This window comes from Aquila chrysaetos, chromosome Z (assembly GCF_900496995.4).
Source record: "Aquila chrysaetos chrysaetos chromosome Z, bAquChr1.4, whole genome shotgun sequence".
In the NCBI taxonomy this organism is placed as follows: Eukaryota; Metazoa; Chordata; class Aves; order Accipitriformes; family Accipitridae; genus Aquila; species Aquila chrysaetos.
Genome location: NC_044030.1, coordinates 29,797,679 through 29,820,649, shown reverse-complemented (window position 1 = coordinate 29,820,649; position 22,971 = coordinate 29,797,679). Strand labels below are relative to the sequence as shown.

Here is a 22,971-nt window from a genome sequence, read left to right as displayed (position 1 = left end):
CCAGTATATAAACTGGGGGGAGTTGGACGAGGTGGGGGGGGCAGATTCCTGCTCAGGAACTAGCTGGGCATTGGTTGGCGAGTGGTGAGCAATTGCATTGTGCATCGCTTGTTTTGAATATTCCAATTCTTTTATTATTATTATCATATTATTATAATCATCATTATCATTGTTATCATTATTATTGTTATCGTTATTGGTTTCTTTATCATTATCATTCAAGCCAGTATAATAAACACTGACTGTGCCAACTATGCCAAATTATTCCTTTCTCACTGCACAAAAAGGGTAAGGATTAGGAACCAGTGCAATGCGGAGGGCTATAATGTTGAAATCTTCTCTGTCAGTGCACAAAGAACCCTTTGTTGAACATGGACGGAAGATAGGGCATTGTGTGGAATTAAGAATGAGATTTTCCATCAAAAGTTCTTCTTTGTTTTATGGCTAGATTAACTGTTCAAGTGCTACCAGGAAAAAAGTGGGGGAAGAACTATGACACATTTAAAGTCTTTTGGACTAAGACCAAGAAAGACAACCATTTTGTCTTGTTTGCAGAGAACACATCCTTCAATATGGCCAAAATCCAGAAGTTGCTCTGGACCAGATTTTTTGGGGAGGCTCAACATGGGATAAAGTTCTTCCTTCCCTCCTTGTGGAAAGACAAGAATGTCAGCCTCAGATCTGTGTTTCTGGTTTCTTTTGGAGAAGCAAAGCTTAAATAAAACTTTAACTACATTTACTCCGATTTGCTTTTCCAAAGAGGGTCAGATTTAGTGCAAAATATTTAATTCTGCAACTGAACTGTAAATTTAGGTTTATATAAATATGTGTTTAATGCCATGTAAATAGGACGTAAATGTTTTATGGAAAGCTTGCTGTTGATCTGGTTAGGTACTACTTAGCTGTTCTATCATCCAGTGTGCTGTGTGGCTTCTCCACAATGTCATATATATGTATCTTGGTATAGTTGTACTCATTTAGAAAAATATTATTTACTGCTTGGCCTTGTTCATAAATCAGTATATACTGAGGTGATTTTTTTAAACTCAAGAAACTTGAGGTGGATGTAGCAGGAATCCTTCAGAGTGCAAAGCCTGAACACTCAGTACTCACTTGACTACTTTTAACTACAGCTGAAGTCAAGAGGAATTCCACACCTCATGGGTCTGAGCTTGGTAATTACAGAGAGCTCTGCAGCAGAAAAGGTGAACAATCAACACCTCTCCCACACAATAACATAACAGTAAAACGCCATTTTGATCTGACGTCAGCTCAAAGATTCAGGCTTAATCATTCCAGTCTATGGGTGTTCCACAGACAGGAAACAGTAAGGGAGAGTCTAGGACAGTCAGACTACTCGCATAAAGAAATATTGCAGTGTTGAGCCTAGCCACATTCGGATTACATTTTCCTTTGAAAAACTTTAATCTAAAAAGCACCAACAATTTTCTCAGCAGAGAATATTCTCAATTACTTCACTAGAAGATGTAAGGATATTTTTGAATTGTATCAATATCACAGTCCTGCCCTGTTCTCACTGTCTGGGATGTGGTCTCAAATCCAGATGGGGGTGGGAGGGGGTAGGCAGAAGATAAAAGCTGCTTCATTCTCCACTACAATTATTCATGCAAATTTTTGTTTCAGCCTCTTAGACTGTGGATACTTATTCAGATATACTATATATCCAGTTCATCAACAAGAATGAAGAAAACATGAAATTTGTATGCAGTCAGTTTAAGAACCAAATATTTGGGAATTAATGTACAGAAAGAAAGAAAGATGATCATATGTATTGGGTTTACGTGGCAAGGTTTTGGTAGCGGGGGGGGCTACAGGGGTGGCTCCTGTGAGAAGATGCTAGAATCATCTCCTGTGTCTGATAGAGCCAATGTCAGCCAGCTCCAAGACAGACCCACTGCCGACCAAGGCTGAGCCAATCAGCAACGGTGGTAGCACCTCTGTGATAACATATTTAAGAAGGGGGAAAAGTTGCTGCACAACAGCAGCTGCAGTGGGAGAGAGGAGTGAGAATATGTGACAGAAACAACTCTGCAGACACCAAGGTCAGTGAGGAAGGAGGGGAGGAGGTGCTCCAGGTGCAGGAGCAGAGATTCTCCTGCAGCCTGTGGTGAAGACCATGGTGAGTCAGGCTGTCCCCCTGCAGCCCATGGAGGTTAATGGTGGGGCAGATAACCACCTGCAGCCCATGGCGGACCCCACGCCAGAGCAGGTGGATGTGCCCAAAGGAGGCTGTGACCCCGTGGGAAGCCCATGCTGGAGCAGGCTCCTGGTAAGACCTGTGGACCCCAGGGAGAGAGGAGCCCACACTGGAGCAGGCGTGCTGGCAGGACCATGCTGGAGCAGTCTGTTCCTGAAGGACTGCACCCCGTGGAAAGGACTTACGCTGGAGCAGTTTGTGGAGTATGGTCTCCGATGGGAGGGACCCCACACTGGAGCAGGGGAAGAGCGTGAGGAGGAAGGAGTGGCAGAGACAACATGTAGTGAATTGACCACAACTCCCATTCCCCATCCCCTTGTGCCACTGGGGAGGAGGAGGTTGACAAAATCAGGAGTAAAGTGAAGCCTGGGAAGAAGGGATAGGTGTGGGAAAGTTGTTTTATGATCTTATTTCTCTTTATCCTACTCTGATTTAGATTGGCAAGAAATGAAATTAATTCCCCTGAGTTGAGTCTGTTTTGCCTGTGACAGTAATTGCTGAGGGATTTCCCTGTCCTTATCTTGACCCACAGGCCTTTTCTCTCCCCTGCCCATTTGAGGAGGGAGAGTGATAGAGTGGCTTTGGTAAGCATGTGGCAGCTAGCCAAGGTCAACCCACCACATCATATCAGTAAATGGAAATATATCTTATAACATAAATTCCCAAACAAAAATCAGGATGAAGTGAATTGTTTGTGTGCCAACTGAATACCATGAAAAAATGCCCACATATTTAGAAGAATAAGGGAACAGAAAGAATAGCTGGCTCCAAATTACGTTTGCCACTGTTGTACCTTATTTGGTACACTTTTTGTGCAATAAGCCTGGACAAGTCCTAACTAATCTGTGCAGGTGTTACTATACATACTTCAAAGTTTGAGTCATACCACACTGCACAGGCAGGAGAAGAGCTTCTCCCATCTATTTATGCTTGATGTTTTTCCGGTGGAAATGCTCCATAGCAAATTAATCTGCTCAAAGTTGTAGGTGTCAGGGCCCACTCCTGTCTTCCTGTGAGAGACTGAAAGAGTTATGTCTCAAACCCGTCACATGTTCCCACTCCTCTCTCCTCTCTTGGTCTGCTGGTGCAAGGGGAACCAGTTGTGACAACTCTCCTTGCTGAAAGTTCACCAGCAAAACAGTGATGAGTTTTTTGGTCGAATTGCCTTCCTGAGGCAGCTCAGTCCTTGATCAGATCAGTACTAGTGCCCTGTTCAGGAAGGGTCAGCTCAGGCAAATGAGGTATGAAGGACCACAGGGTCGCACTAGGTCTAGGTCTGATTGCCGATTTCTACCATGGAGCCACCTCCTGCATTAAAAACTGCAATAGCAGAATGGACCTTCTGGCAACAGGACTCTTGGGGATGCAATTAAATAATGGAAAAATTGACTGTGTATAGCAGATACACACCTGAACACCTGAGGAAAGAAAAAATGCTGACTTTGTGTTTTCTTTGGATGCTGAATTTATCTAAGTTAAACTAAGGAACAAGAGGCTGAAATCTTAACACTTACCAAAGAGGTAGATATGGTCCAGTCTTCAGCCATTGTAAACTGATTTTCATATGAATTTAATAATTTATATCATAAAAACGTTGGATCTTACGTGTACTACTTCCTTCCTGAAATATTAAAATGTTTCTTTGCTTACGTTACACACAGAATATTTATAGTCATAGAACTGCTGTTTGAAATTCCAGATTAATTTTAGCACACTGTTGAACAGAATTTCACAGGCATATATATTAAGATACCTAAACTTTTAACCTGTTACAGAATTTCATAGACTTTTTCTTCAGCTTGACTTAATGAGCTATATCAAGGGTTGTAGGAAGACACAATCAAGGTAGGATCCTGATGACTGGAAAAAGGTGAGCCTCATACTCACCTTCAAGAAGGCAAGGAGTGTGGTCTGGGGAACTACAGGTCAGTTAGTCTCATTTCAGTCTCCAGGAAGCTTATGGATGATGTCTTCCTTGGAGACTACTCTATGATGAGATGATTGTCTGACCAGATAGGGGGATAGCAGTGGATGTTGCATACTTTAGCAAGGCCTTTGACATTGCCTCCCATAGTACCCTTGTAGCCTAATGGGTAAAGCAGGGATTGGCAAGTGACCTGTAAGGTGCATGGCAAACTGGCTGGACCACTGGGCACAAAACACTGTGTTGTGTGGTACAAAGTCCAGCTGGCAGCTGGGTATGGATGGCAAGCCCTTAGGGATTGATAAGTAGGCCAACACCTTTTAATCTCTTTGTGAACATCCAGGGTGATAGGCACAGTGGCCTTGCAGCCAATTTACAGAAAGTACCAAACCTGGCGGTGGGGAGGAGTAGGTATGGAGGGCAGGGCTGCTATTCAAGAGAGACATCAACAAGCTGAAGTAATGGGCCAAGGGTGAACAAAGGGAGTTGTGAAGTCATGCACACACAACGAATTGAGGCCCTGTACCAGCATAGGATTGACACTGAATGGACAGAATGCGGCTTTGCAGAAAAGAACCAAGGAGTTCTGTGGGACGCACAATTGTACATAAGACAGCAGTGCACACCTGGCAGCAATGAAAGGCAACTGCCCCCTGGGATCTCTTCCCAAGAGTATAGCCAGAAGATTCATTCCAGAATAAATTTTCAGAATTACATGATTCTTCCTCTCTACTCAGCCCTTGTGACACCATATATGAACATTGTGCCCATGAGGCTGATTGATTGTCTCTCATTAGCTCACTTCCCAGGTTATCCTACTTGCAAATGCCTTTGGATGGTACTTGCTCTGTCTCTGTACACCTTCTCCCACCCTCTGGAGATTAGTGACATGCAGCACTCTGTTCCCATAAGGAAACTATGGAATAGACTCTCTTGTGACAAGCATCACTCCCTTTGTTGCAAATAGTTTGATAAAGATTTGATTAAAACAAAATCGTGAGATAGGAGTGTGAAGCTCACAATGTAATTATAAAACTTAGGAACATACAAAACGTGTTGTAAACAATTATAAGAAAATGAGTATTGTCTAAAATTAGTTAACTATAGAAACTTTGACAGATTTGTTAGTTTGTAGTGTTTTGTTTTAAGAAACTAAGGGAGATCGTCATGGACCTTAGTTCTGTTGCTTAGAAACCCCACTTTGATCAAGATTCCAGTTAATGGAATTAAGTAAGATTAACCAATGATTGTTTTAGTATGAGAATATTGATAAGGTGGTGTGACTGAAGGACCAATCATTAGAAACGTTAAATTTAAGAATTAACATAGAATGTATTTTATGTAATCTAATACATGATGGCGAAAATTGGGCTGCGCAGAATCACATAAGAGAGGTCAACTATCGGACAAAGTGAGGAAGACTATGGAAGACCACCAGAGGGCTTTTGAAGACCACCAGAGATTTCACTGAGTCTGCGTAAAGAGACATTTATATATGCTAATGGCTTATTGGGAAGTTTATGATTATGCATGACTTTTCCCAGAAATTTAGTGAATATGTATAACAGGTGTGTATTTAACCTGCATGATTAAACCAGACAGGTGCACATGCTAGGTGGAGCGATCCCCCGTGTGCCCAGCGCTGCAATAAAGGAGTGCCTGCTTCTTAACTTCTCATTGCTGTTAAGGAGTTTTATTCTGGATTTCGGCAACACCTCGAACCTCCCGAGGTAAGCAATGTCTTCCCTGGCATTGTAAATACTGTATCTCAGTGACGTCTCTTACTCCTGCTTCATTCCTGTGCAGCCCAGGGCGGTGCTTGCTGCCTTAGCAGGAGATGAAGTGTCCTGTTTCACCCTATCCTGAGAACCACAGATGGCAGGAGGTATAACAGCAGTGTTTGTTGCCACCCTGTAGGGGACAGACATTTGTCTTAAACATTTCTTGGCACAAAGGAAACCACATGGTGCCAGTTTACAGGGCAGAGCCCTGCACAAGAACCCACAGCCTGCTGCAATAACTGTCAACAAGGTACAGCACAGGCACAACAAAAGGTCGACTGGTTATCATGACACTTAATGGGGGCACCCAACAACCAATGACCCCCTATGAATACATCTGCATGTGCAGTTGACTGGAGACACCACACGATCGTCACATGGGTACCAAAGTCTGCATGGCAAACGTGCCGTTGCCTTGACTACTTCTTGGAACTGGGTGGAGATTTTGGGACTCGGACTGTGTAAAATGGTGCCATCAGTAGCTAGGGGGAGGACCCTCACCACCAAGACACCAACAATAAAAAGGACCAACGGGACACCACTGGGTCCACAGGTGGTGATATCTTCTTTGTCTGTCTCTGTCTCTCTCTCTCCTCCTCTCCTTATACATGTGGCACGGGATTTGTTTTTCTAGTTGAGTTGTCCAATTAAGTTGTTGCCATTGAGTTATTGCATCTAACCTCATGCCTTGCATTTTGTATTAATAAATTGTTAAACTGGTTGGCTGGTGCCTTTTCACCTTAATTCAGTCCAAGGGGATCACAAACTTGGTCACTGGTCCCTAGGGGAGAGAAGTCATCCTAAACGACTCCTTTCAGGCCTTGACAAACATGAGATGGGAAAGGCTCAGCTGTTGCTGTTCAGGAGAAAGTTTTCCCACCTGCCCTGAGAACAGCCATCCGGGTGGGTACTTGCCTCTCAGTTTAGCCAAGGGGGAGTCCTTTTTCTGGTACTCAGACCTGAGGTTATTCTGCCTCTGGAGTTTGTCTCAGCTGCTCTGGAGCTGTATTTTCACTTATGGGAAGTGAGGCACTGCCACCTGTTGTAGGTGCCACCTCTGTGGCAGTCCAAGTGCTGACAAGATCAAGAAGAGAGAAGGAGTTCCAGCAGCTCCACTGCAAATGGTGGTGGGGCTCTTGGCTACCTACCATGTCCCACTTGGCTCATGGGCAACTGTATCTCCCACTGCTGGTCTCTGGTGCTGCAGCTGCCTGTTGTGGGGAAGATCCCACAGCTGCAGCACAGCCTTCCTTCTTAGACACCTCCTAAGCAGCTAGATCCCAGTCACAAAGGCCAAGACTCTGGCTCTCCACAGAAAGAACTTGGTCCTTCTCCCCACCCCTTCCTGCTCCTTAGGCAGCACTGCTTTGAGAGAGGACATGGCAATGCAAGATGTAGCCAAAGGAGGTGGTAGAGGTGTGTCTACCACCATATGCAGTAGAGTGGGAATGCCATATTATAGCTTCTCTCTGGGCCTGGATAGGAGTGATGCCTAGCTGACTCCACACCTATCAGAGAGGTGACTGCCCAGTCACAGTAGCATAGCTCCTCACATGGCCACTCATACAGGATGTAGCAGGGTGTCTGGTTCTGAGTTGTCTTTGTTGTTCAGAGTAAATTATGCTTTCCTTGGGATTTTACTGCAATATTTGGCTGACGGAAGGGAAGTTCCTTCAGCCTAGACAAACGGGAAGGATTTGTCCCTGACTCTTTGGGGCTCAGAGGACATTCCATCCACCCTACCCTAAGTCCTATGAGGATACTAATTGCCTTTTGGAAAGCAGACTCTTTCTTCTTCTTTAGAACTCACAATTGCAGTTCAAAAGATTTTTTTTCTTTTTTTACAGTGAAACTTTTACAGAAATAGTCAGCTAGGGCTTTGTCTTTTCCAAGTGTAGTATAATTTTTGTTTTCCTACCAAAACCACTCCTTGGTGGAAGAGTTTTGATGCCCCTTTTGCCCTTCCCCATGTCTCCTTCTTATACGTCCCTGTGGAAAATCCACATGTATCCAACTACAACAGTGTTATTTCAGCAACCTCCTCTCTAGACTATTTGTAACCTCTAGGCTCCATGGGGATGGGCCCTGAAGAGACTACAGCTCCCATAATGGTCTCCTGGAACTTAGAACACAAGGACACAGTTCCATACTTCAGCATTTCTCTTCCCTAGGACTTGGCCAAATGCAGGTCTCCCACCTACAGCATGTTGAGTATGGAGGCAACACTGGCCTAAAAGGTTGTTCCAGAGTGGTGAGACAACTTATGCTTCCAGAAAGGGGTGTGCCTAGCTTGAGCTGAAGGATACTCCATCATATAAGGTGTCACAGCTCAGCTCTTTATAGCTTTTCTTTCACTGCTATCATTGGACAAGTCTTCCATCTTCCAGCTCACACTCTTCGCACATGGGTGGTAGAAAGAGTGGCCAAGAAATGGAAATCAAGTTATCTCTAGCAAAGCAGGCCCAGGCGTACTGGGGAAGCCCAGGACCCGGGTAAGAATGATCTCAAACATCTGCCCTGCTAAGGTAGAAATAGAGCCTCTGCCTGGGACTGAAGATAAAAACATACTCAAACCCAGGGCTGCTTAGATGTTAGTGCTCACCTGTCGCTCCACCTCAGGAAAGCAGGGGCTTTCAGCAGGTGCTTCTTATCTGTGCAGCTCTTTCCTAGTCTGCCTGAGCACGAGACCCCAAAGCCCCTTAATGCAGGCAGCTGCCAGAGAAGGGCAAATGTGCTCTGCCCTGCTTCTGTGGAAAAGGTCCCCCTGCTCCTTCCAGCAGGGCTCAGGGCAGGAATAGTTCTGTCTACTGCTCCTTCATCTGGTGGGGGTCAAGAAGACATCACTGCTGGGATGGGGCCTAGCTCTTCCTCTTATCATTTCCCTGTCTTGAACGCACCCTCCTCCTGCCAGGGGTAGCTGATAGTTCTTTGCTTCATCCACATCTCCTCAGGATTTTTTTTGGGTGCTCAAAATGTGGTGTTGAGCACACTAGTGGGTGTTAGCAACATGCTTTACAATGCAGCCATAAAGTGAAGGTCACTGTGCCCAGTGTGGTGAACATGCTTAGGGTCATCCTTTACGTGAAGTATGGAAAACAACCAGAGCAGTGTTGAGCAGTCGTGTCTGGTACAAAGCAGCTCTGCTATCCTCTCCCAGGGCATTAGAATGGCCAGTAAAACTTGAGTCTTCTCCCAAGGAAGGACACCATTGCTGACAAGCTCTGACCCCATCATTTTCACATGACCTCTACAGAAACATCTGTTTCTGTATGTTTCTATGGATGAAAACAGGATGCAGCAGGTCTTTTTTCGGGCATGATTCTGAGTCAGCAAGTCAGTCTCAGTCCCATGGTAAAACAGCAGGTCCATAGTGACACAGCAGGCCAGAAATTAAGCAAGGAAGCCAAGGCAATAGGTCAGGATTAGGGTCAGAATCAAGGAAGTACAAGGCAAGGATTTATGTAGGTGTAGGTACTACAAAGCTGTGATATGTAGCACAGGTGGGGGCCAGCACTAAATTCTCACCTTAAAAGTGGCTTCCAAGTGTGTTATTGTTTTGTGTGGCATGTTTTGGTTTTTTTTTTTTGGTAGTGGGGGAGGGTCTGCAGGGGTGGCTCCTGTGAGAAGCTGCTAGAAGCTTCCCCGGCTCCAAGTCGGACCTGCCTCTGGCCCAGGCTGAGCCCATCAGCATTGGTGGTAGTGCCTCTGGGAGAACAGATTTAAGAAGGGGAACGGGTAGTGAGTAGGGGGATTAGAATGTGAGACGAACACCTATGCAGATACCGAGGTCAGTGAGGAAGGAGAGGGAGGAGGGGTACCAAAGGAGGAGGTGGGTGCCCCCGCAGCCCATGGTGAGAGGGCAGCCTGTCCCCTGCAGCCCATGGAGAGGAGCGGGGGAGCGGAGGCTCCTGAAGATGGCCATGACTCCATGGGAAAGCCCGCGCTGGAGCCGCATGTGACTGAAGATTGGCCCGTGGAAAGGACCCACGCCAGGGAAGTTTGTGAGGAACTGCAGCCCGTGGAAAGGACTCACATTTGAGAAGTTCGTGAAGGACTGTCTCCCGTGGGAGGGACCCCACGGTGGAGCAGGGGAAGAGTGAGAAGTACTCCTCCCGCTGAGGAGGAAGGAGCTGCAGAGACAAGGTGTGGCGAGCTGACCCCAACCCCCATTCCCTGTTCCTCTGCGCCGCTGGGGGGAAGAGGTGGAGAGAACTGGGAGTGGAGTTGAGCCGGGAAGGAGGGAGGGGTGGGGGGAAGGTGTTCTAAGCTTTGGTTTTACTTCTCAGTATACTTGTTTTGATTTGATTTGTAGCAAATTAAATTGATTTTGTTTCTTCGCCAAGTTGAGCCTGTCTTTTGCCCATGACCGTACGTGGGGAGTGATCCCTCCCAGTCCTTATCTCGATCCACAAGCCTGCCTTTATATTTTCTCCTCATCCCACCGTGGCTGGGGGGGGTTGGGGGGGGGCGGGGAAGTGAGCGAGCGGCTTTGTGGTGCTTTGTTACCGGCTGGACTTAAACCACGACAAAGTGAAAGAGGGACACGATCTCACTTTTAGCTTTCTTCACAACAGCTCCTATCAGTGAAAGAGCAGACCCTGGACTCTGCAAGTCAAACTCTTTAACTCAGCCTGTACTCAGCACCTTGAAATCAGAATAATTCAGGCAGTAATGTGGTGAGAGCATAAAAGACAAGTAAGGGAAGTGGCTGCTTAATTTGATTAACAGGGGTGAAGAACAGCCTTAATAGTACCAAAACTGGTGCAACTGATGGTTGGAGGACATCTGAGGCATAGCAATCATGAAGTGATAGTTTTCAATTCTCAGAGAATTAGGGAATGTGGTTAGTAGAACTGTTACCTGGAATTCTGGAGGGAAGACTTTGGCCTGCTTGACAGAGTCCCTTGGGAAGCAGTCCTGAAGGGCAAAGGAGTCCAGGAAGGCTGGAAATTCTTCAAGAGCAAAATCTTAAAGGTGCAGGAACAGGCCATCCCTATGTGCCAAAAGACGAGCCTGTGGAGAAGAAGACCGGCCTGGCTGAACAGAGAGCTTTGGCTGGAACTCAGGAAAAAGAAGAGAGTTTATGACCTTTGGAAGAAGGGGCAGGCAACTCAGGAGGACTACAAAGATGTTGTGAGGTTATACAGGGAGAAAATTAGAAGGGCCAAAGCCCAACTAGAATTTAATTTGGCTACTGTAGTAAAAGACAATAAAAAATGTTTCTATAAATACATCTGCTGAGCTAGAAGGCTGAGACGGGGGTGTCCTGGTTTCAGCTGGGATAGAGTTAATTGTCTTCCTAGTAGCTGGTACAGTGCTATGTTTTTGAGTTACGTATGAGAAGAATGTTGATAACACTGATGTTTTCAGTTGTTGCTAAGTAATATTTAGACTAAAGTCAAGGATTTTTCAGCTTCTCATGCCCAGCCAGTGAGAAAGCTGGAGGGGCACAAGAAGTTGGGAGGGGACACAGCCAGGGCAGCTGACCCAAACTGGCCAAAGAGGTATTCCATACCATGTAACATCACATCTAGTATATAAACTGGGGGGAGTAGGGGTGGGGGGATTGCCGCTTGGGGACTAACTGGGTGTCGGTCAGTGGGTGGTAAGCAATTGCATTGTGCATCACTGATATATTCCAATCCATTTATTATTACCATTGTCACTTTATTAGTGTTATCATTATTAGTTTCTTCTTTTCTGTTCTATTATACCGTTCTTATCTCAACCCACCAGTTTTACTTCTTTTCCCAATTTTCTCCCTATCCCACTGCAGGGGGGTGGGGGTGGGGTGGGGTGAATGAGCAGCTGCGTGGTGCTTAGTTGCTGGCTGCGGTTAAACCACGACAGGGGAGCAGAATGATGCCCTCATAATCCAACAGGAAAAGGTTAGTGATTTGCCACACCACTTAGATATACACAAGTCTATGGGGCTAGATGGGATCCACCCAAGGGTACAGAGGGAGGTTACAGAAGTGCTCAGCAAGACACTTTCCATCATTTACCAGCAGTCCTAGCTAAGCAGGGAGGTCCCAGCTAACTGGAGGTTGGCAAATGTGATGCTCATCTACAGGAAGGGCCAGAAGAAGGATCCAGGGAACTACAGGCCTGTCAGTCTGACCTCGGTGCAGGGGAAGGTTATGGAGCAGATCGTCTTGAGTGCCATCATGGGGCATGTACAGGAGAACCAGGTCATCAGGTCCAGTCAGCATGGATTTATGAAAGGCAGGTCCTGCTTGACTAACCTGATCTCCTTCTATGACAAGATGACCCACTTAGTGGATGAGGGAAAGGCTGTGGATGTTGTTTGTGTGGACTTCAGTAAAGCCTTTGACACTATTTCCAACAACATTGTCCTAGAGGAACTAGCTGCTTGTGGCTTGGACGGGTATACTCTTTGCTGGGTAAAAAACTGGCTGGATGGCTGAGCCCAAACAGTTGTGGTGAATGGAGTTAAATCCAGTTGGTGGATGGTCACAAGAGATGTTCCCTAGGGCTCAGTACTGGGGCTAGTTCTGTTTAATATCTTTATCAACTATCTGGATGAGGGTATCAAATGCACCTTCAGTAAGTTTGCAGATGACACCAGGTTGGGCTGGAGTGTTGCTCTGATTGAGGGAAGGAAGGCTCTGCAGAGGGATCTGGACAGTCTGGATTTACAGGCTGAGGCCAACTGCATGAGATTCAACAAGGTTAAATGTTGGGTCCTGCACCTGGGTCACAACAACCCCATGCAATGATACAGGCTTGGGGGAGAGTGGCTGGAAAGCTGCCCAGCAGAAAAAGACCTGGGGGTACTGGTTGACAGCCAGTTGAATATAAGCCAGCAGTGGGCCCAGGTGGCCAAGAAGGCCAATGATCCTGGCTGGTATCAGAAATAGTATGGCCAGTAGGACTAGGGAAGTGTTTGTGCCCCTGTATTCGGTACTGGTGAGACTGCATCTCGAATAGTGTGTTCAGTTTTGGGCCCCTCACTAGAAGAAAGACATTGAGGTGCTGGAGCACGTCCAAAGAAATGAAGCTGGTGAAGGGTCCAGAGAACAAGTACTATGAAGAGCAGCTGAGGGAACTGGGGTTGTTTAGCCTGGAGAAAAGGAGGCTGAAGGGAGACCTTATCTCTCTCTACAACTACCTGAAAGGAGGTTGTAGCGAGGTGGGTGTCCATCTCTCTTCCCAAGTAACAAGTGTCAGGCCAAAAGGAAACAGCCTCAAGTTGCACCAGGGGAGGTTTAGGTCAGATATTAGGAAAAATTTCTTTACCGAAAAGGGTTATCAAGGCTGTCCAGGGAAGTGGTTGAGTCACCATATCTGGAGGCATTTAAAAGACATGTAGATGTGGTGCTTAGGGACATGGTTTAGTGGTGGACTTGGTAGTGTTAGGTTAACAGTTGGACTCCATGATCTTAAGGGTCTTTTCCAACCTAAATGATTTTATGATTCTATGAAAACAAGAATATTCTCCATGTGTGGACACAACAAACAGATGGAAAAAGCTTATAGGCCATCCTCTCCATTAATGGATCTAATTAAGGGAGCTAATCAATAAGATGATTTCAGAGGAAAGTTTACTTCATTTGTGCTGAAAGGAGGTTATGAATGAACAGCAAAAATCAAAGACATTGTTTAAATGTCCCTTATTTTCACAGAACTTATGACACCCAGGTTGAAATACAGTGGCAGCAGAATAGGGAGCTACTTCCAGAGCTTCAAGTCTGAGTCCATCCTGGACATATGAAGTCACTATCTGGAATCTTTTTTATTATAATGATTTTATACAATTATATCACATACATTTGTATTTGGAAATAATTAACAATAATGACCATAATGAATTAATAAGGAACAGGGAGCTTAGGGCTGGTTGTTGCAGTTTAAGACCAAATTGACAGTGCAGAGACTAAATGGAGTCTGATACAAAAACACTCTAATCATGCATATGTGTGATGTTAACAATGAGTAACATGACTTCCCTGTTCTGCAGGACAGATTGTGCAGTCCAGGAGAGAAGCTGGGTTGGTCACTGTAGTGGTTCCTGACATAACTTCCTTGCCCTGTGTGGGAGACCACATGGTCTGGGAGAGAAGTTAGGTGGGTCAGTGTAGCATTTCTAGCCCTACTGTGTGTAGGCTGGGGGTAAGGATGTGGGGTCCTCTCTGTTTCTCCCAAGGTATTCCCATAATCTCCCCATTTTCTCTCCAGGATTTTGCTTGAGGTTTCTTCTGATTCTCTGGACTCTCCCCACGTTTCTCTAGTCCTTCCCCATATTCTCTCTCTCTGGGGTCTCTCTTCCAGGTCTCTCTTGAGCGACTCTGGACAATATCAGTTATAGACTGGTAGAAAATGTCTGATTCCTGATTGGCTCATCCAAATTCTCTCTGTGTCTCACACTTGGCTCTTGCCTCCCTGGCAGTCACAGTCTGCCCTTTCTAAAAGTATCTCCACACTTCCCCCATGACACATTTCCAACTTTCATAGCAATTAACAGGTTGTTTACTCTTAAATTGTTTCCTTATTCTTCTCTATTCATTTATAGCTAAATTTCAGCCAGGCCCAACCCATACCACCTGCCACATAATCTAGCCCTTATTCTATACACAATCCTGTAACTCTTCCTACAGATTCATTCCATGTAATCATCAGCATGTTCCAGACGTTCCCATGGCTTGTACAAGTAAATAGGTTTCCAACCATCCTGTCAATATTTATACCACGGCTAAGACCATTGTTACTTGGAGGCAGACTTGGGGAGTGGGTTAATATAGTCAACTTGCCAACAAGCTTCACCAAATTTCCACATATTCATTCAGGTGTAGGCAACAGGTAATTTCCTCTGCCAGGCTTCTCTACTACAGCACATACTTCACAGTCCTGAATGACCTGGGTAGTCATTGCTAGTGGAAGATCTGTCCCTCATTCTCTGGCCCAGTGGCAGGTATCATCTTGGCTTCTATGGCTTGCCATCTCATGGGCCCATTGGGCCATGACTGATTCTCCTTTGTGTTGTCAGTCTAGGTTCATTGCTGCAGCCAGGGCTGTGATGTCCCCATTTATACATTGGTTAGCTTTAGTATTTTGGCACTCTTCTGTGGCCCAGTTGTTTGGGATCTGTGCACTTACATGATGTATGAATACTCATCTTTGCTGCAGGCTATTTGTTGCCACATCTTGGTGGCCCAAATGAGTTTAACTCAGCCTTCCCATCCCTGTTTTTTCCCTTGGTTCTATCCATCCCTACTCAGCATTGGCCACCAACAAAGAGTCAGTGTAAACATACACTGTGGGACACTTTTCCTGTTAGGTATTTCTAGGGCTAATTGCATAGCCTTGGCTTCTGGAAATTGACTGGATTGTCCTATTCCACTCCATGCAGCCACATAATGGGTGAGTGTACTCCATACCATTGCTTTCTGTGCAAGGTGTTCTTTATTTCCCAGACGTGGTCACTGGGTCATCAGGGCAGTCCACTTGTTCCAAGTATGGGCAGTAGCATGACGGATAGGTGCCACCCCTTCTTTGAACATCCAGTGCAGTACAGGCAAATTGGAGCACTTATGTAAGCAGTTGTTCCTGGTACTTCAGATGCTGCTTGGACTCTTTCTTAGGTGGAAAGGGTCTTATTCTCTCAAGGTGTGTAATTAGCTTCTGACCCCTGGTAGCTGCAGCTCCAAAATCTCAGTGGTCAGCCTTAGATTCACCGGGACTCCTCTGCCACACACTGCAGGAGATTACAATACCTCCTGAGGTGATATATAGGATATCTTGCACTTAGTTTGGATAGGGCCCAGAGCTATTTCCTGTGCCACTTCCAGCTTCACTTACTGGAAGGCTTGCTGTTGCTTGGGTCCCCACATAACCCAATCTTGCTTACGCCACCATTTATAGTGGTTTCACTAGTTGACTGTATCCAGGAATGTGCATTTGTCAGAATCCTACCATTCCAAGGGAATGCTTAAGCTTCCTTTTTGTTGGTAGCTTTGGGAAATATACTAATTTTTTCTGCCGCTTCACTGGATATGCCAACTTCAATCCATCCATTTTACCCCTAGTAATTGTATTTCTATATTGGACTTCAGAATTCTTGATGGCACACCTTGCCTGCAGTAGGATTTTAATGACAGCTTAACCTTTTTCCAAATATTTCATCTTTTGTTTGTCCCCAGAGTATGATGTCATGAGTGTACTGCTGGTGTTCCAAGGGCACTGCCCATCTCTAAGGTTTTTTGAATCAGTCCACGGCAAATGGTGAGACTGTGGTTTCACCCCTGGGGTAATCAATTCCAGATGCACTGGTTTCCTTCCCAGTAAAAGCAAACTGAAGTCTATGCCGTTCCGTTATGGGAATAGAAAAGAATGTGTTGGCTGTCAGTGCTGGCATAGCATTTTACTACTTCTGATTCCAACTCTTACTGCAGCTGGAGCATTTCTCTTAAACTAAACCCTGAGATTACTCCCCTATTCTTGTCTACTTCCTTGTAACTAAAGTTTAGTCAAGCCCAACCCAGCTCAGCTGCCACACTGGCCAAAAAAACAAAGCTTGTTTTCAGACCTGTGTTGTGGCTCCATCTGTGTAGTGTTCCATATGCCCCACAATGCTAAATGCAGTGCCTTGCTCCAAGCCCACTTTGACAGGATGCTGCCTACTGCCACTTCAAACCAAATGGTAGTGATGAAGATGGGGAAGGTGCTAGTGGCAGAAGAGGCCTAAGAAAACTCCCACCCTCCATCAGACTGACTGATGGCAGAAAGGCTCTGCTAAAATCCCTACTACTCAGTCTCCCCCACTGAGCTTGCAGCACCAGAACATGATACCTTTCAGAGTTCCTGTGGGGTAACTAGAGAGCAATACAGAAGGGAGAGCTCAAGCTATCAGCAGTCTGAGGTGATGCAAGCACCAGATTAGAAGTAGAAGCAACATTCCTCTCCTTGTAGGCTGGGTACCCAGGCCCTGGGGTACCCCCACTTTTGCCTTCTCTTCTCCCAGCTAAATCAGCCTGATTCCCACTGCTGGTCCTCATACATCATGTGTTCCAACCCCCAGACCATCCTACAGGTTCTGATCTAGACTTGTTTCAGTTTGTTGACATCTCTCCTTGTACCTGGAGGCACCCAAGCCAGATGCAGCCTCACCAGTGCTCTATAGAGGAAATAATCACTTTCTTCCACCTGCTGGCTACACTTCCACTACACAGTCCTGACTACAGTAGGCCTTCATGACTGCAAAGGTGGACTGCTGACTTCTGTTCAGCTCTTTGTTACTCCTTTCCTACCGGTGACCCTCCAGTCTGTCCTTTCGCAAGGCGTCAGTGCATCCCAATGCAGGACTGCCTTTATGGAACTCCAGGAGGTTTATGCTGGCCCATTCCTTCTGCCAATCAAGCTCACTCTGTATAGCTCCCTCTGAATTTCCCTCTAGTTTATCAACAGCTAACGGTCATCTCCAAAATACGGACTGCCAGATGGAGCCAGTCCAGGATGTCTGTTCAAGACACAGACATAGGAGACTAATTGGGTTTACTCTTGAATAAACTCTTGGTCTACAAGCCTTGTACACTTTGACCTTTAGCTGACAGGTAAACAGTCCTTTTCTGGTAGCAAAATGGCTTGAAACAAAACAGGGAACATGCAATATCAGTCCCCCAAAGTTACTTCTCTGAGTGGTGTGGCTGGCTGTAGGAACCTTGAGATTTTTCTGTGGCTTGATAGTGCTGTAGGCTATGCTGTAGTAATTGCATAGATGCCAGAAATAGAAATCAATGACAGAAATGCCACATCACCTTTGCTTATAGGTAGGCATTGATGGCCCTGTGTCCCACTCAGGACAATACCAGGACCAAGGAATTCTCTGATAGTATGGCATAGAACGCAACATTTTGTTTTTCCTACACTACTACTGCAGGTATCAACACTCAACTGTTACCTGCATCCAGTGTAATGTCACAGTAATACCAATCTCCAAACCAAGCTTAGAAAGAAAACTGGGCCCTGCAAAGCTGCAGTTAAGCTACTGTATTTGTGTCTTGGAACTGTCAACAGCAATAAATGCAATCCAGGGACCCTGAAAGACACTTGAGAAAGCACAGGCAACGTTTGGATTGATCTTGTCACTGAACTAACTACAAGCTTCAGAGCACTGAGGTCAACACAGCAACTCTGATTTGTGGGTACATTGTTCTCAGAGTAAGCTCAAGGCCTGAGACAGGCAATAACATGCTGCAGAAAATGGGTTGTACATGGTCATCCCTTGCAACCTATGAACTTCCTTTTTCAGTAGGACTTCTATTTGCTTCATTTCAGACCAACAACTTTGTTCAGCTGTTGCCATTTCCTTCCTTCGTTTCTTCCTCCCTTCTTACTGGGAACTCCAGCAAGAAGTAATAAAACGAAGTAATTTGCAGTGTTTTACATGGGATCATTGCAGATTATTAAAAAGGAAAGAATGCATGAAAAACAGTTGACTCTCCACTGCTCATTCCCTTCTCCCCTTGCTCAGACCAGGAGTGCAGACATGTCTGTTTCATTTCTGTTTTGTTTTTCCCCGTCTCCAAGGAGCTAGTGCAGCAGTGTGTTGGGTGGCTTTTATTTATTTATTTATTTAAACAAGTGTTAAGACCTTGCTTGTTCTGCTCAGGCACCCTAGGTACAACCTGAGGACAGCATGAATAACTAACAGCAGCAGATGACTAACTGAGTACCCCAGAGTGTAGCTTAGCAGTGCAGCAGGGTGAATATGGAATCAGAGCCTGGATGAAAGATGGCATTTGCAGCCTCCACAAACATTGCCACACAGTGTTTATGTTGCCAACTTGAGCAATGACAGCAAGAGAAAGGGCAAATCCTGAACCTTATTGGGCACAATAATAAGCAATAATAATAAGCAGCACATAAATGTGTCATCCTCCAAGCAGCAACTGATTTCCCTCAGAGCACAGACTCAGGCCATTTTCTTTGAGAAGCTGGAAATGCGTGTTTCATATCTTTGCACTTAAGAGATCCCTGCGCTTTGCATCCTGGCTCTGAAGACTTAATTTCAGTCAGAGAATAAACTATTACCAAGTACAGAACCCATGGTGATGACTATACTTCACAAACTTTAACAATTTTTCCAATTATGGAAGGAACTGTGAGATGTAATCTTGGCCACTAAAACTCTCCTACCCATCATACAGATGTTCACACCTTGGGGGCTTTCATCACACTGAAATACTCATGAAAATAGAAGCCTAATTAACACTTCTTATAAAGTCTGCAAAAAGTGATTCATCAGTGTTATGCTGTAAACAGCAATAACTGGATTCCTTGAGCACCTCAAGCAATTGGACAGCAATGTCATTCACACATGCACAGGTGTTGTTTTGGCACAGCCCTTGCAAAGGTGCACATTGTCAAAAGTATTACTCAGGGCAGAACTGAGCCATATTATTTTCCAGACTCCAGACCAGATTATAGCCTAATGATTACTTTCAATACACAGTTAAGACACACAAACACAAATTGTTCTGAAAGGCTGTTTCAGCTATTAGCTGTTCAAGACAATCTGAGTACACATTGATAGAGGAAGAAAGGGAAGAGGTTTATAATTTTTTTTTAAATAAACTTTTAATGTGTTATATAGGCATGATAGCTATGAGATCTTCCATCTATACGCAATGCTACACACTGCAACACACGGCATTTTCACTGTACATTAAAAGGTCTGGGAAGAATATTCCTTCACTGGAAAAATATCATACAATCACTTAAATAAACAAATACAACATTACAGTGCAAACGAAATCCTGGTTTTATTTATTCTGCAATTACTGAGTATTTTATAAAAGTCTTTTTAAAAAATAATCAAAAAAACCTTCCCACAGACAACCAACATTTTCTGATATGATTTCCTTTTGCTGAACCAAGAACCCTGATCTAATCTTTGAGGCTGTAATAAACTGTATACACATTTGTATGATGCATATTGACCTGATTTGTATGAAGCAAGGGATCCCAACCCAAAATCTGCAGACAGCAATAAAGTGGCACCAGCTGACTTTTGATCAGGCCCATGACAAGAAAGATTTGGTACAACAGTCATCTCCATGAACTAAAGACAATGTACTTAAGGAAGCTTGGCAAGGCCTTGGTTAATGATGCTGGTGGTTTCTACTGGTAATTGTTGTTAGAAAGAGTAGGGACTTACTTTTCCATTACTGAAGTGATATACAGGCCATAGAACAGCAACAATGCCAGATTTTAAAAAATGCACTTCAACATGCAAAAGAAGAAATATGACATATTTCTGTCTCAAGAGGCATGACGGAGTTGCCAGAGCCCCCACAGGCAAAGACTCAGACAGCAGCAGATGCAATCTGATTCCTAATCTCTGCGAGCTCTGCCACCTTCATGAACTCCTATTCTGGTGAGAGAAGAATATGCTATCTTAAAAGTGCCTGTATGCTCTTGCCAATTGGGTGATGTTAAGAGGAGAATGAAGAGTTCTGCAAAGGCTTTAGGGAAATAAATAGCACATGTAGGTGAGTACGTGAAAAAGGGGATGTTGGGTTACACTGGGAGAGGAATGTTGTCTCTTTGTACTCCATCATGTCACCCTGCTCTCAGAAAACCAGTAAGAACCTATTCCAATGTGGCTTCAAATTCTGGGTGAGATGGGGGCAGTTTGACCTACTACTCTTGCTGCACAGAATGACACTGGGCTCCTCACATACATGTGATCCACTTCTGTTCAAACTGTGTTGGATGTCATATAAAGAACAACGCAGGCTTAAAAGGAAGCAGAACATTCATCACCGATGACACTATATGGGACATCCTTGAGGTTCTTACCAGATTAGACAACACACTGAAGCACTACTTTTGCAGGCAGTAAAGGGTTATTCCATTACAATTTTCAGATTTGCACTTCTTTCTAAGCATACGTGAGAGGGAATACTACGTAAGAAAGCTGAATTAAATAACACACAATTTCACAGTCCTATTGCAGTTTGTAAAATACATAAACTGTGTATGACCAGTTTGCTACTACAACAGCTGATGGGTTTATGTAGAACATTCTACACATAAGTGGGAGAAGGGGCAAAGTAAGGACTACAGGCTATTGATTCCCCAGTTCCAATTTCTGCACAATTATATTATTTTCATTTATCCCATTCAATGAGCACACAGAGAATGTAGACAATATCTCTCAAGTGGATGGGCACTGAGTTGGCAGGACTAAGATACAGCGCAGCTTCTGCAGTGCTTCTGCCTGACAGTGACTGAAATACAGCAGGAGGCTTCTGCTTGTGGTGAAAATAAACACTGGTCAGAAGGTATGTGTCAAGGGACCATGTTTTAAGAATGCCTTGGTACACCAGAAAAACAAATTCTGCTTTGCTACATACAGCAGTTCTCATTTATACAGCTGCAAAAGCCATCTTATGGAAAGGCAGTGTGACACACACTTGTTAGTCTGCTACCTCAGTGGGACAACTGTTTGATCCAGATGAATGAGCAAGTGAAGATTTTGCCTACTAACGCTTTATAAAAGCCTTCAGTCACCCTCATGCATAAATACTAACACACATATTAAAATGACTCATTCTCAACTACTTAAAACATTACAGTGTAACTGCCCCAAACAGAATTGGCTGCCTGCATCTATGAATGGAACTTGCAAATGAAGACAGTAACCCTTAAGAGATTATTGTACCAAAAAGGATAAAAATATATAACAAACTACTTTTTAATTACATTCCCTATTAATAAATAATTGACCATGATTTGCTCTCACAAAATTATTTTCAGATTGTGTCCCTAATAGGAGCTCAACATTTGACTACATCAAGAAATTGCCTTAAAAAAATCAAACCCCACCAAGCTAAGTGACCAGAGCTGCAGGGACTTGGCTGCTAAGCAGCTCCTTCTCAGGTCCACCAAGAACACCCTAGGGTCCCTCAGGAGCAGGTTACTCTTTCACATGGAGAAGTTTCTCAGGGTAGCAAGAGAATAAAAGTTGCTGGTGTTTTACTGCTGAGAAGAACTTGTTGATTCTTCTCAAAACATGGAGGAAGAACCTTTGTTGGGAAGTACTTTCATTCACAGAGAAGCTCTGGGAAGGTTACCTGTTATCCTTGCACTAAAATAAGTTTTCTTTCTCTTATGTAGAAGCACTGTTCTAGAGGCATGCTGCAGCGTAAGAGTACCATACACACAGTCCCATACACAACTCTGCAGAGCACTCACGTTCCCAAGACTAAAGGCTGCCACTCTCCATCACAGACTCAAGCACTGAATTTCTGCAAAAATCCTGTACAACCCAGCTTACCTCTCACCTCCCATCCACAGAACGGGGTGAGACTAGGTTATTAGAGGGTCCGTACAGCTACAGGGTAGAGCAGTGACAAGTGTTCTGCTCCTTTGATAGGCAGCTTTTTTGTGGTGTAGTAGTGGATGACTTCAGGAACGCTGTCGAAGGGAGGGCTGTTCTGACCCAGGATGTATTTCTCTTTGGTTTTCATCAATTTCATGTGCATAAAACCTTGACTGCTCCTGCAAGGAAAGCAAAGCATTAGTTCATGCTTGTGCATAGGGAAGAGGGGAGCAGCGCTGTGACAGACTCTCCTTCATGATGTAGGGGAATGTGTGTGAACAAAATGCAAGCAGTTGTTGGGTGACATGCCAAAACAGTGGCCAGACTCTGACAGACAGTGACTGCTAGCTGCAAACCCCCATGGACAGTCCAACACAAAGGCAGCCTAAGCTAGTATTTTCTTTTCACCACCTGTGCTGTCTGGATCCAGGTGCAAGGCTGTCTTACCCTGGAACTGATCCAGAGGTATGCCAGAGAACAACCTCTTTCCTGACCCCCCACAATGTTTTCCTGTGAACATTTACTTTTCACTACAGCCAATCATTACTTCTAGACCAAAAGGTATAATTGGTTTTGGCCTGTCAGAGGCCTGAGGCTCTCTTCATAGACACAGAGGCAGGCCATGAGCCTCACTCAGATGAGGCTGGAGACCTCAGCCCCGGGGTCCTCAGTGAGCCCATGAGCCTCACTCTGCCCTGGAGAC

The 22,971-nt window shown here is 44.8% G+C and overlaps 1 protein-coding gene across 5 annotated transcripts in view; it reads right to left on the bottom strand.

The window, feature by feature from the left end:
* The window catches only part of SHB (SH2 domain containing adaptor protein B), a 96,302-nt gene that overhangs the window by 2,821 nt on the left and 70,510 nt on the right, over nt 1–22,971 (bottom strand). Inside the window, exons 6-7 of one of the 5 annotated variants that reach the window (XM_030004665.2) lie at nt 22,224–22,447; nt 10,835–10,936 (exon numbers count right to left, since the gene is read on the bottom strand). In XM_030004665.2, the coding sequence (XP_029860525.1) occupies nt 22,264–22,447 (184 nt within the window). In that variant the 3' untranslated portion in view covers nt 10,835–10,936; nt 22,224–22,263. Of the gene's footprint in view, nt 1–10,783; nt 10,937–21,229; nt 22,448–22,971 lie in introns of those variants that run through there. The other 4 variants (XM_030004669.2, XM_030004667.2, XM_030004663.2 and 1 more) reach the window with 4 other exon arrangements.